The following is a 14,659-nucleotide window of genomic DNA, read 5'->3' as shown; positions in this document are numbered from 1 at the left end:
CCCTCTAAAACAGCACTAATAAAAACAGAGTACAATACTAAATTTGAGGTTTGACTTAATCTGTAGGGTTTTTTTTTTTTGTTGAAAGCTTTTGTTGAAAGCTAAAAATCTTAACTTTATGTCATTAAGACGAGCACAAATAATGTTTCTCAAGTACTTTTTGCTTAGAAAAAACCTGTAGTAAATGAGAGTGTAGATCTATAACGTATGGATTGATGGGGGGCAACACGATCTTGGATTAAATATCTACACCTTAACTAATTGTCTTGATAGACTGTCTTTTAATGTTAAACTTCAATGTACATTGAATAGTCTGTCCGTCACTATGCAAGGACAGACATTTGTTTTTTGTAAAGATGCTTCACTTATAGGGCTGTATCTGAATACTCATATGTTCAGGCATTTCAGTTTTTTTTACTGCTAAAGTTAACAATGCAGTTGACAGAAAAACCTTTTTTGAAAGTGACAAATACCATTTACTTCTTTCCATCTGTTATATTTTGTTGATTCTGATCTGTTCTTCAATACATATTATTTTGATTTTCATACATCCAGTAAAAAGACAACCCCTAAGCGTACCACGGTAACCATTCAATAACAATATAAAAATAAGAATCGTAGTTTGATCTGTGAATTATTGATCTTGATTCGTGAATAAAATTAGATCGCCATGATCAACAGCCCTACTACGTCATTAAAAGCACTGGTGGTTTTCGAAATAAAATTAAGACCTTTAAGTGTTGCTTATAGTGTAGAAAATAACTTGTTTATTTAAAGGGATTTAAAGAAAAGTAAACACTTCTGTGCTTATTTATATCCTTATCAGTGACGTGCGGTGAGGTTAATGGCTGGTGAGGCACTGACGTCATCAGTCAGATTTACAAACATATGAACCATGAGTATAAATAACTGAGTAACTTATTCACCATTTGATTGACAACAGTTAACGTTTTGTTTAAAATATAATTTCAACATGTTTTTTTTCATATACAAACTGCAGCATAGAAAAAAGCACAAACGTTATTATCGTCTTACCTTTAGTTGTAAATAAAGTCCATACGCCGCTCCTTCTGAAGAAAATGACTTGCCGCTTGCTATCACTTCTTCTAGTATTTTTAGCGTCATAATCTCAGGGCTCACCGGCGCCCCCTAACATGAGGCACGAGAACTGCAACATGAGGCACGAGAATGTCTGGCCTCACCCAGCGGCTTTTTCGCCGTCGTTTAGCGCTCAGCACAAGAAACACGTCCCTCACATACAGTTATTTATAAAAACAAGCACTGTGCATCATATACATCTGCTAAATTATTTAAACTCAGCTCATATAGTACAAGTGATTGAACCGACATACAGAGAGACAGCAGTACCGTCTGACTGCATAGGTATTGCGCAATCCAAGGTGAGGCTCAGCGGGCTGGTGCCTCATCGCAGGTCACTTAGTATCTGAACGGCAAATGCGGGAATTCAGCGATTTTGAAAAGAAAAAACACCCAAAAATGGTACATTTAAATGGAAAATGACCGCAAAGCACAACTTACTGATTAAATATAATAATTGAATTTATTTTTTCTCTTTTCTTCCCATAATGACAGGTGAGGCTGTGCCTCACCTGCCTCTCCTGACTGCACGTCACTGATCCTTATACTCTTGATACTCCCTGGCTATAACTTTAGCCTGGCCGTGCCTCTGTTGTGCGTTTTAACAATAACAGCTTCTTCTTTTTCTGCACACTAAAATAAATTAGATGGAAGGCAGGAGATGATGAGGTCATGACCTTTGTGATGTCAAATAAATAAAAAAATGAGGCCAGCGTTCCATAGGTGCCTAAAAGACACATCTCACAGTTTGGATCGCTCCCATTTTCTATCTTTTTTTTTTTTTGACACGTCTCTTTCTGTCTTCGTTTGGTGAAATTATCCCAACAGCAAATCTTTGAACTGCTCTCACTTTTTGACTCGGCCTTGATCAAAGACACTGCTACAGCTCTTTGACTTTGGCCATCTTTTATCTGGGAAAGACAAAAAAAAAATTATCACACCGATTACCCAGAGTTCCGTTCACTTGACATTTTACTTAACTTAGGACTGAAACGATAAAAAGTCTTTACTGTTGTTTGGCTTCCTGACAGCTCCAATTTTATTTAATTTTTTATTGTTTTCTTTGCCATAACATGTTGGTAGTCCCAGCTCTGACAGGGAAATGTTAGAACTTCGTATTTTAAGACTAAGAATCATGGTAGCGGCAAGTGACCTTGCGCAGAGTTCTGGCATTTCCAGTGAACTCCATCTTGCCTCTTATTGTTTCAATCGGGATGGACAGCTCGAGAGTAACTTTTAAATGTTTCTCATCCAACAAGCAAATGTGAATCCAGTTGGTGACCCAGCTTGTTGGCAGCGACAGAATCCTCACTTGGTCTTTTTGGGGGTTACTTTGCAAACCGAACAAAGACGATGTCGTCAGTTTACACAACACAAGCCGCTTCTGCACTCCAGAACCGCACACAACAGCCACGCACACCGCGCTGTCACCTCCTGCCATGGCCGCTATGTTTATTTGTTGCTGAACTTTTGCATTCTGTTGCGTCTGTTTGTTGTGTTGTTTTGTGTGTGCACTTGCTCCCGTCCTTTTTTTTTTTTTTTTCTGTTTCCCACCAATTCCTCCCACCACTTTTCTCACTTGTTTTGGCTCCTCAGCCACGCCGTGCTTTCTGCCTACTTCGTTTCTCGTGGCCAAGTGTCTATTCTCTGCCATCAAGCTCCTCTGGCCCTCCTGCTTTTCTGTCTGTCAGATTGGTCCGTTTTGTCTGGGGTGCATCCTGATCGCCGTGTCTCTTGTTTCCTTCCCACCCTCCCTCAGCATTCGGAAAAGAATTTCAATCCCAACTGCTCTTTCTGGAGCTACTCCAAGCGCACCATGACGGGATTCTGGTCGACGCAGGACTGCCGGTTGCTGGCCACCAATCGCACACACACCACCTGCTCCTGCACCCACCTGACCAGCTTTGCGGTCCTCATGGCTCATGTGGAAGTGAAGGTATGCCTTTATGCAGCCGTGCTGTGTTGTGCCTACGCTGGAATGGTAAAAGTGCTATTTGTCTAGGTTGTGGGCTCAGGCTTAGCGGGGTTTGTCTCCCTCTTTTGTCACGAATCAGCCGCGTGACATCTATTCTCTCCATCTGAGCCAGAGGATGTGTGTTACATCCAAAGAGGTCATGGTCAGAGCTGGGGAGTTTGGCTGCCCTCTGTGCACGCTGTGTGAGGTTTTGAACAGTAGATCCATCACAGCAATGTTATGTTGAACATTGCTCTGCCTGCCAGCCTGCAGGACACTGATGGATAGAGCCTGCACACCTGTGCAATGCAGCGTAACGCCGCGGCCCTGAACGTTCAGCGACACACAGCGAGGCTCACATCAGTCAGGGATGGCGAGAGTAGAGAGGCAAGGGGGGGGGGGGTCTGTCAGTGGGTTTCATTTTTCAAGGATTCGATTCATGTGCGATTCCTGCAAAACAAAGTCACATGGAACACCCGTGTGCAAGCAAGTAAGTGGGTGTCTTTTTTTTTTTAAACGCTCTACTTCCATCTCGCTCTTCTTGCAGAAAACGGACAGCATGCACGACGTGCTCCTGGACGTCATCACGTGGGTGGGCATCCTGCTGTCCCTGGTGTGCCTGCTGATTTGCATCTTCACCTTTTGCTTCTTCCGAGGGCTTCAGAGTGACCGCAACACCATTCACAAGAACCTCTGCATCAGCCTGTTCATCGCAGAGTCCTTGTTTCTGGTTGGGATCAACAAGGCAGATCAACCGGTAAGAAGACTAGATTTAGGGATTGTTACTGTTTTTATGTCGGACTTTAAAGAAGTGAATTCTTGACATCTCCTTTACTCAACACATTCATGAACCAACCAAACAGAACACAGCCTCACAGTAATTGCACTGCAAATTGGAGCCACATCACTGACTGTTGGATTGAATTGTTGCACTTTGTGAATGCAAAAGGCAACCTAATACATTTAAGTGTCTAAAACTTTAATTTGTCCCATTTGAATCCATCCCCAAAAGGGAACTATATTTACAATGCAAAGCTTTTCCAGGCAGACCTGCAGCAGTAATTCTTAGAGGTTTATGAGTTTTATCTGATGATGTCAGTCTTCACTGGCCATATTTGCCCTTGAGATAAGTTCTGCAGTATATCTGTTTGACCAAAGGAGTCTGTTGATTGTGTTGAAGATAAATAACTGTAAAAATGAAGCCTTGCATGACCTGCATCTGGGAATTCATCCTGCACTCCTACTGTACTTAATCTGAGGCCTCAGTGTGAAGGTGTCACTGCTAGAGTAGAAAAACATTTTGGGAGCTGCAGAGAAAAATGAGCCCTTTGTGTTGGAAAGAAAGCATACTTATAAAACATTTTTTTCTTAGATATTGATTGCAGCAAAGTGGTGTTCTTAAAGGTTTATGCTGTGCAAGCAGTTGCAGCTTTAGTGCTGCTGAGACGAAGCAAAGCCTGAAAAAAAATGCTTTTAATGTAAATGTTGCCAGTAAAAGCACACCATATGGTATTGCAATAATTGTCAAGGATTTTTTTTTCTCCTCATAATTTATATACCTGCTTTTTTTCTTGTACGAAAATATAGGATCTTGAAACCTTCCAATCAAGCAAGGTCAGGCAGGGAACAAACAACACATGTTGGTATTTAGTCACAGTTTAATCATTTTTTATGATTCAGAATTCAACACCCTACTCATTTCTGTGGGTGAAGAGCAGGAATTCAGGAAAAAAAAGTAATGGACTGTAAAGTACAGCAGTTCTTATTAGCTCTATTATCCACATTCTTGTATTATCTTTTTAAGGCTGTATCACACAGGCACTAAGCACATTCTACAGATGAAAATTAGTCATACGTGAATATATGTGGAAAAAGGGAGAAAAGTTGCGTGAAATTTTCACAGATATATCACGAATGAACCACGTTAAAACCACCAAAGAAGTACGAGTAATGTGAACCATGTGTGATTATTGTACTGTTTTTATGTAGTTTATTAGTGATTTTTACGTCAATTACTTCATTTTAATGTGATATGTGCGCCGTATACGCGATCTGAAAGTTATACATCGGTGGTACATGCTGTGAAAATCCATTAGACAAACGTGGAACAGTCGTGGAGAGCCACAAATTTTCGTGTGCATCACAAATTACACGCAACTGCGTAAGACTTAGATAATAATTGCATAAACACTACGTGAAATACGCACCAAGTGCATAATTCTCAACCGACCCAAAATTTTGAACAGCTCAAAACCAAAAACATACACAGACTCATTGGAAACCCAAGACAGACATCGACAAATGACGAACGCAAGAAACACTCCTGAATTACGTATATATCACGCATGATCAAAATTTCACGTTTTTTTGACTACCATAACTCTTGAAAAGTTGATGCAAGAATTCCAGTGGATTCTGGTGAAAAGCATCCCTGCAATGACATGCAACGCTTTACAGCTGTAACTTTTTGACCGTTTGTGCAATCAAAGTGGATAAGCTAATTCCAGCCAAAGCTGCTTTTCTTTGCAATGGAATCAGCTGATTCACGTTGATTGGGTAAGTACTTCACTGCATGTCAAAGATCTGGTCTCCACTCTGACCCTCCCTTCCCACAAAAGTGAAGTGGTGTTGTTGATTGTACATGAGAACTGAACCGAGTCAGTCTGTCGTCACATATAGAAAATGGCTTATTTTTGCCTCCGACGAGATGAAGTCAATAGTTGTTTTTTTGTGTTGTTGTTTTTTTTTTTTTGCAAAATGGATGCCAACATGTTGGAGTCGGACATTGTCTGTATGCAGTGATTGGCCTGAGTTGGACTAAGTTAGGCCGCAGGAGGAGGGAAGGATCCGGAGGAAAGGTTACTGTTAGATTTCAGGTTATACTTGCAACCAACAACAACATTTAACCTTGGACTCACTTGAAATTTGTGTGTTGCGGCTGGATGGCGCAGTTGGCTAGGTGTAGGAGTGGCTCGCAGGAAACCTGCAACTGGTTCCCAGGGGCCCAATGAAACAAAAGAGAAAAAAATCCAGTCTGTGTCATCAGGACTTAGGCAAGATCCTTAGCGCTGCTGTCTATCTGGGTCTGCCTGTGCCTTTTTTTTTTTAACTTGTCCTGTCCAACAGCTGCGCAGGCAGATGAGAGCTGAGGGCCTCTTGTGTTGGACATATGGACATATTTTACTTTAACAAGAGGGGTTATTAATCTTCAGACAAACCAAAGGTATGTCTGAATAAACCCCTTTTGTAATTTAGGCCAAACTTTATTAATTTCAACCATGTTTGAAAATCTTTGGTGTTGGACCGGACGGAAAAGGAAAGAAGGGAAGAAGAGAGAGGGATGTTAGAGAGAGGGGGGGCGGGTTAGGATGGTGATAATAGGAGGGGATGGGGGGATAAAGGCCCGTACACACCGGGACGAATATTCGCCAGGCGTTATTCGCCAGCGTTTTTCGCCACGTATTTTGTGTTCACACCCAGGCAATTTTCGCTGACGATGAGCCGAGCGAACATGCAATTTCATTCCCTGACATTAGATGGCGCTTAATGTAAACAGAAATACTCCTGTACACAAGGTGGCGCTGCGCAACTTTAGGCTTCTTAAAGTCGCTTTTCACTCAGAAGAAGAGAGCCAGTATTTACGCGCTAGTCAGAATAATACAAAGAAAACATGAATATTTCAAGCACCAGTAGCTCCAACTGGTGCTTCGTTCGGGGATATTTTAGAATGTCCGTCATTATTTCTTCGCGGCAGTGTAGACGCTACTTGACGTCTATCTTCTTCGTTGGTATGTGCTCAGCAAGGCAGTTTTGTGTTTGAGCGCCCCCAAGTTGTGTTTTACTGTAACTTCAGAAGCTCCAGACACGTGTGCAAAAGCGGCATTCTCATTGGTCGAATAGATTTCGACGCGGCGCGTCAAAAAAAAAAAGCGAACCCGAGACGTTTTTTTTTTGACGCTTTGACGCGTGGCGTTTTTTCGCGTCGGTGTGCACACTCACATTGGTGCCCTTTGTTTAGTCACGAGGCGTTAAACGTCGGCGAAAGAAATTCGTCACGGTGTGAACGGGCCTTAAGACAATGAAGCAGCATAAAGCAACAAGTTTACTGGTTGTTAATCACTCACGGTAAGGTTCAAATGTAGTACAAAAAGGGCGGGGCCTGTCCACACACACACTCAAATGTTTTCAACACACCTGCTAGCTGCAAAATGTCCACATGTCAACATGTACACAAAACAGATAGTGTTCACACATGCATACTTATGCCTTAAAACCAACTAGTGTGAAATCTTTCATTCATTCAATCATGCAAACTATTGGTGCAAAGGTGAGCTAACACCTGTGCTCAGGTGAGTGTTTATGTTCTTCTAAAATGGATGGAGGAATGTGTAAAGAAGGAAGGAGAGTGCCCAGCCATCCCCACACCAAGACCCCCGCCGCAGCAGCAGCGGCAGCCGGAACCCCCCCAAAGCCACACGGGAGCAGGCAGGGAACAACCGCCCCCCGGACTGCCGCGAGGCCCCCAGAGCCAGAGAGCAGGGAGGCATGGGGGGAAAGAGAGCGCCGCCCCAGCCCAACCAGGAGAGCAGCCCCCCCGCCGCGCCGGGGGGGCTGCTCTCCTGCCTGTGCCTTGAAAATATAAAGTTGTGTCAGGAAGGGCATCCGGCATAAAAAGTCCCTGCCTAACCACCTGTGCGATCAGTGAAAGCGGATTTGCTGTGGCGAACCTTGACGTGATAAGCCGAAAGGTGAACAACATGGCACCTATTACGGTCAGCAAAGAGGAACTTCCATACGTTTTAGTGCTTGGTCTCAGGCAAATACGCAAAGACGAATATCATCAGCCAAAGGAAAAAATATTGTGAAATTTTTGGCGTGAATATAAAAAAATAGGTAGCAAAATGGTTATTCTGACAAAAACAATGACAGAGTAATAGCTGTTTGTTTCTGTACGGAAAACTAGGGGGTTTTGGCTTCTTGAAACACAATGGGGGGAGGGGTCACTCAGTCCAGTTCTCATATACAGTCAACGGTTGAGGTGATGTTTAGGGTCAACCAAACAAAAGCAGCTGATGTGTTCATAGTGTAATTCACAGTGTTGAAAGTGTGCTCCCGCGTGTGACTGATCTGTTTAAATCATTACGAGTTGTGTGTCCTGTTGGGAGGAAGCGCCAAAGGCTGTGCCCTTATCTCCCCAGTGCTACACAAGAACCGCCACAGGCCTTTGTGTCCCGCCGAGCGTTTAGAGAGAAAACAATCTCTCGGCAAACAAAGACGCCGGATGATCTGATGAAAAGTGTGCCTCTACAATGACACATTTCTCTGTGTGTGTTTGCGAGAGACAGAACGGCGTTTCTGCTTTGTATTTATTTGTCTTTTTTTTTTTTTTTTGCTGTTCTGCCGTTAATTACAGGCAACTATTTTTGACCTCCATTAACATCTTCAGCATCGCTTAGCTCCCAGCCCGGGGGCAGTTATTCCAGAAGGAAAACGTAATGACTTTTGCATAAGGGGACACTTTTTTTTTCTATACCTTTGTGTGTATGTGTGTGTGTGAGATTGCACATTAGTTGGGAAAGCTTTACTGGGTGTTCATTAGAAATGGAAATGAGTGACTCTCCTCGCCCTCTAAACTCCTTGTCTCTCAGACATTAGGTAATTGTCTCTCAGCAAACTCCTACATCACAGCGGTGTGTTTATTCAGTCTCCGTTTTATGCAGTGGCTTTTTTTTCTTAAAGACCACATTTTTACCCCCCGTCTTTTATTTCAACGGGCTATCACAGCATTCCATTTCTGAAACCATCAGCAGTTCAATGCTGTTTCTTTCAGTTTCTATAAATATGTAGACAACAGGTCGGATCAAGTAGGTCCAAACTTTGGATGTATTGTTAAAAATACTTTTTGATATAAAAAAAAAATACTTTTGAAGGAACTCAAGTACTGAAAATCCTTTAAGGAAATCCTTTCCAGCACAATCCTTTTAAACCTTTTATTATTTTAGCAAAATGAAAGCAGGACGCATTGTCAGTATATAAGAATTGGACTGAGGGACCCCCTTCCCCGTCGCCTTCCAAACAGGAAGTACACGCTGGTCGCATCCAGCGTTTGAAACGTTTCTTTACCAGATTCTCCCGAGTCCGCTTTCAGTGAAAGGACATCTAACAAGCTCACTCCTGATTGGAGAGAGTGGTTGCCAAAGAAACGTGAAATCAGACCGACTCTGACCAATCACTGTTTGCCACTGGTTGCAGCATATTGCGAAAAGATGGCGACTGAATGGCGTTGAAACATTTTGAACATTTCATTCATTTCTTTGGAACCAAAATTCCTTTTTTATGGATGACATCACACTCACTGTCAACTTCTCATTTACAGTCTGTAGAAAGACAGGAAATTATGAAGGGGATTTCAAAATAAAAGCTCTTCTTATCCAGTTTTCATACCTTACAGTAAAAAATCCCCTTTTTTCACGCACAAGATGTTAATAAAAAAATTTAGTCAAATCAAGAAAACAAGCAAAACAACATTTGGCTGTTTTAGCCATTCAATCATTTAAAACCCTTATGCAGTATTTATGTGCCTCAGCTTTAAATCGTTGACGAAAGGTTTCCTGGAGAAACTTTTTCACCCAGAATTCTATAAACATTTTTGGACCGACAATAAAAGCAAGTACTCAGAGTGAAATCGGCACCCTGACTCTTTCTGAGGGAAGTAAATTAGGTTTAAATTATATATTGCATTTATTGCCATGATTTTAGATATTCTTTACCTTGTGTACATTTAGATTTTTTTTCTTTTATTGATACAACTTTTTGGATTATTTTACTAAGATCCTTGTTCATTGTGTGTAATAAAAACATAAAGTTATTTCTTATTCAGTTTTTGTTTCATTTTCTACACTTTTATTTTGTTTAATACTCACGGTCTCTCCTTAAATTGTCAGCAGTGTGAAACAGTCTGGAGAGTTTTTGTGTTGGGTCTGACCGTGTGTGTTAATCCTCCCCGTCTCTTCCCCAGATTGTCTGCGCGGTGTTTGCGGCCCTGCTGCATTTCTTCTTCTTGGCAGCGTTCACCTGGATGTTCTTGGAAGGGGTGCAGCTTTACATCATGCTGGTGGAGGTGTTTGAAAGCGAGCACTCCAGGACTAAGTATTTCTACCTGGCAGGATACGGAGTGCCCGCCATCATTGTGGCGGTCTCGGCTGCGGTGGACTATCGGAGCTACGGCACCGACCGAGTGTAAGTAGATGGGGGCAAAGAATCCTGTAATACTAAGAAGGGCGGATGGGTGGAAGGAAAGGAGGGGTGGGATTGGGAGAGCTGGAACGCCCGCTCTCGTTTTGGCCTTGCCTGCTGCAGTTGACTCGACAAGCTTTGGCACTTCTCGAGAGTCGACACAGAGAGGCTGAGACGAGAGAGAAGCTGAGAAAGATGAAGAGGAGGAGGGAGGCAAAGGGACAAGCAAGAGAGGGTGCACCGCAGAGCGTCTACATAAGCACAGCAGCGACAACGTCTGAATATGGAAGGATTTAAAAGAGGGTCCGCACGGGGGAGCAGATTGAGGAAAGTGAAGGTGATGGAGCCGCCTGTTAGCACACAAACCTGTTTGTTTGCACTTACGTGAGCTGTCATGAAGCCTGCCCCTGTGTGTGGAATGCATTGATTTGTCCAACCGCTGGTAAAAGGTTGATTGTGAGAAAAACGAGGATGGGCAGAGTTGAGTTTAAGTCGTAACCTTTCAATAAAAAAAGCATAAAACTGTTTCATGAATAAAAAAATACTCAGAAAAGCAACTTCAATCTTAATTTTCTTTATAAATGTCCTCCATAAAAACATGTTAAAAACATCGTTTTCAGTAGAGTGGGTCTTTTTTTTTTCCTTTGATAAGCACTTTGAGATGCTATGAAGCATGAAAAGCGCTATATAAATAAAGTTGAAATTTGAATTTGAATTTAATCCATTAGCACCAGAGATGTCGTTGGCAACACCTAAGGGTGTATTCAGACCGGACACATTTGGTTTGCTTAAAGTCAACTAGAGTTTGTTTTCCCCGATAATCTGGAAAAGATTTTCAGTCTGAATACACCCAAGCAGATCCTGCCCTGGGACCAGGAACAGCTCTCGGACCCATCTTTCAAAGTGGTCTCAGTTCCCCGTGGTGGTCTCCATCCGATTGAGTCTTAATGGGCCCTGTGCTTGGAGCGGAACAACTGGACTTATCAACGTACCCTCTTAGCTACCTTCTCCTCAGTAACTGCCAGGCAGCATGTCTCAGCGTACCAAAGTAGCGAGTAAAAAGTGTTGTACCTGACGTTGATACAGACGTTTAAAATGGGTCAGCAAAATTGCTTTGCCCTGCCCTCGTAATTCCTGGCCAATGACTGAAGAGATCTTTAGTCACTTCAAAGGCATTTTGAATACAGAGCAAACGCAAGGCTCGGGACTCTGTCCTGATTTCCAACATCTGTACGAAAAGTCAACAAGTAACAACATCAATGCTGCACTCAAAGCCTAGTAATTGCAAGTTAGTTTCTTTATGAAGAGCTTCAAAAAAATGTCAAGAAAAAATTCTTAGACTTTTCTGGTTCTTCGGGGACCTTTTGAAGTGCAGAAATTTGACATTTCCACTATTTAAGCAAGACTTTGAAGAGACTTAGATCAAATTACTGTATTTAACTATCGAGCAACACCAGTTCTCATGCCCCTTAGATCATTATCTAATCGCATGCCAGTTAATAAAATATGAGTTAGAATGGATGAGTAATTACACTTTAGGCCATAGACTAACGGAGCACGATAGGACAGATCCACTTTGCTGTGATCTCTATTGAGAAAATAGCAAAAAGCTCTAATTGAAACATTAACCTGGAAGAACTGTTTGTGGTGATTGGAAGAGGACACTGGCTAGCATTTTTGACAAACCACAACAAGGCAAAACTTTGAAAAATATCCTCTGCAGTCCCTGCAGGGTCACCTTGTCATGCAGAGCGTGCCCCCCCCCCCCCCCCCCCCCCCCAATATATTGTTAGCCAGTGGCACCGAGCCTCATTCATGTCCCACAGTGAAGAAGGCTGTGACTTAGCAAAAGGAAGCCGTAATGGAGGATACTGTGACACAGTAAGAGACCTATAATGGAGGGCTCACTAATGTGTTGAAAATTGAATGATTAATAATTCAAAAGTGCTCGGTCATGAATCAGCTGGGCGATTTTTGCTCCAGCAGTTTCAGTCTGGCATTTCTTTGTGCAAACCAGTTGGGCTTGACCTCCTTGGAGGGCGATTTGGGACGCCCCCCCTCCCTTTTTTTTTTGTCTTCCTCTTTGTGTGGTGCTGTCAACTGTAGATGTGTCGTGATAAGATCATTTTAGCACACGCCGCTATCTCTTTAACCGCTAGGCTAACCTCGAGGTCGAGAAACGCTGGGTTTTTCTGTGTGTTCATGCACGTCGTTCATGCATGGCGGCGCGCATAAATGATGTACCGGCGTGTTTTTTTGTGCGTCCCTCCTCTCTCCTCTGGCATGGCAGTCAGTCCCAGACTCCATAAATAGCCTTGTGAGGTCGGCCTCCATAACTCAGTATTCAAATGATCTCGGTCATGTCATATATTTGCAACCACAGGATGTGGCCGCGCCATATATCTGTGCCCTAAAGGGGACCGTAAAGGTTTATTTATCACAGGTGCTCATCCCCTCGCTGCCTCTCCTTCTGTGTGTGATGGATGCCAATGGTGTCCGGATCCTCCATTTTTGTCCAACCTGTAACACCTTTCTACTCCTCCATCTTTTTCCCTTTTTCATCCACCCCAATTTCTTTCTTTCTTTTTTTTTTACAGTCATGAAACATTTGATATACAGTATGTCATATAATATCTTTCTTTTTTGCCTCCATTTTCTCCTGTTTGTGTGTGTGTGACCGTGAAATCTATGTCTCTCCTCTAAATTTTCTATAGCTTACATCCATCTGGGAGGGAAGCCTGTTTTTAATCCTGTGTGCCTTTCTTTTTACCTTCCTGTTTTTCTTCTCAGTGGTTCCCATGCATGATATCTCTGCCCCCCCCACCTCTCACTCTTTTATCTTTCTGTCTCTAGGTGCTGGCTTCGATTGGACACATACTTCATTTGGAGCTTCATAGGTCCCGCTACTCTCATAATTATGGTGAGGAACATTTGTGCATTCTCATGAAACTCTCTGTACAAACAAACAGAGGGAAAAAAAGGGGTTTTAAAGGTGAGATTAAGGTGTTTGTTCAACGACTTCAACAGTCGGCTTAAGCTTCTTGGGTGTGCAAAAAGGGAAAGTACTGTACCAAGTCAATAATCCTATTCATGGATTAGCTCTTAAGTGGGAACATATTTGGTGGGGACGTGGGGCAGGAACTAAATCATACAAGAATTTTAAGAGAAACAAAGTTCCCATTAACATTAAGGCCGGTTTATTCTTCAAAGCGATCAGCCATCGCATTAGACTTATTGCATCCCTACTGTTGGCCGGTTCGGGTTGGGACTGTTCGCGATAACAGCGACAAACATCTGAGTGGTATTTATGCTTTTCAAGCTTGATGTTTTTTAGTGATTTGTTATTTTCTATGGGTGTATAGATATATTTATAGGGATGTAGCCTCCTGAGAACCAGCCCATTCATTTATGTCTTCTGTAGGGGACATTTGTTTTTAGATTGTGTCCTTTGACTCATTAAAGTTCTCTACTAAGACCTGATGAGAACATCCTGGTCTTTCCAATGATATCCCTTGTGTTTGGATGGGATAATGGGAAGATTGGTTTCCCGGGGAGATAAAATGGTATCTATAGAGGTCAGAAATGAATGGGTTGGTTCTCAGGAGGATAAATAATCTTTAAGATACTGTTTTTTATACACATCCATATAAATAAGTTTGTGGATATTTAATGGTCCGGACAAGACAAGGGAATGTACAGTAGATGCTATATCACCATTTTTTCTGTGTGTGTTTGTTTTAATACCCTCAATATACTAAATAACGTTTTTTTAAAGATAGATTTGAAGAGATTTTCCACCTGCTCCATATCCTATCCAAAAATAGGTGAAGTTATAGTTGCATTAGAAAGAGAAAATGTTGAGTTGTTGTTTTTATTTCTTTGGAACTGAGTCAGAATGAAATAATGTTTACCCCCTCATGTACTTAGAATGCAGTGATTGTGGCTTTGTCTTTGAAATCCTGGGATGTAGATACTACAAATTTCTGGATGGATCATGGTCGGCCATTGCATGTTCTCATCGTTCAAAATAGATTGAAAGACCTGATATACACTACGGGCGTAAAATTCCAATCGCGGATGATGTCCTCAACTTGTGTCACATTTTGTAGCGATTGGGGCGATTCCCTTCCGATGGCCCTGCAACCAATGCAACCCGAGTGATTATAAATCACTATAAAGTAGAAACCTTCCCATGACTATTTCATACCTGTTACCTTCCTGTTTGTAGCTGTGTATCTACATTACAAACTGAACATCTACTGGTGAAACTCAGACTGCCAAAGACTTTGACCATTTTCCAGTCCTTTCATTCAGAATGAGTCAACAGCCAGCAAATCGCTCTCAGATGGAGAGAAAAAAAAAGACACTCAA

At 42.2% G+C, this 14,659-nt stretch overlaps 1 protein-coding gene across 13 annotated transcripts in view; it reads left to right on the top strand.

Moving 5' to 3' along the window:
- adgrl3.1 (adhesion G protein-coupled receptor L3.1) overlaps positions 1-14,659 on the top strand; it is a 179,735-nt gene that overhangs the window by 141,747 nt on the left and 23,329 nt on the right. For all 13 annotated transcript variants that reach the window (XM_078943683.1, XM_023956196.2, XM_078943686.1 and 10 more), the window contains 4 exons: positions 2,858-3,034; positions 3,600-3,809; positions 10,071-10,291; positions 13,142-13,208. In XM_078943683.1, the coding sequence (XP_078799809.1) occupies positions 2,858-3,034; positions 3,600-3,809; positions 10,071-10,291; positions 13,142-13,208 (675 nt within the window). The remainder of the gene's footprint in view (positions 1-2,857; positions 3,035-3,599; positions 3,810-10,070; positions 10,292-13,141; positions 13,209-14,659) is intronic.

This window comes from Oryzias latipes, assembly GCF_053564925.1.
Source record: "Oryzias latipes strain Hd-rR chromosome 1 unlocalized genomic scaffold, Olatipes_Hd-rR_3.1 chr1_Y".
Classification (NCBI taxonomy): Eukaryota; Metazoa; Chordata; class Actinopteri; order Beloniformes; family Adrianichthyidae; genus Oryzias; species Oryzias latipes.
Note: the sequence above shows the minus strand (reverse complement) of the source record. Positions and strands in the feature narration are given on the sequence as shown.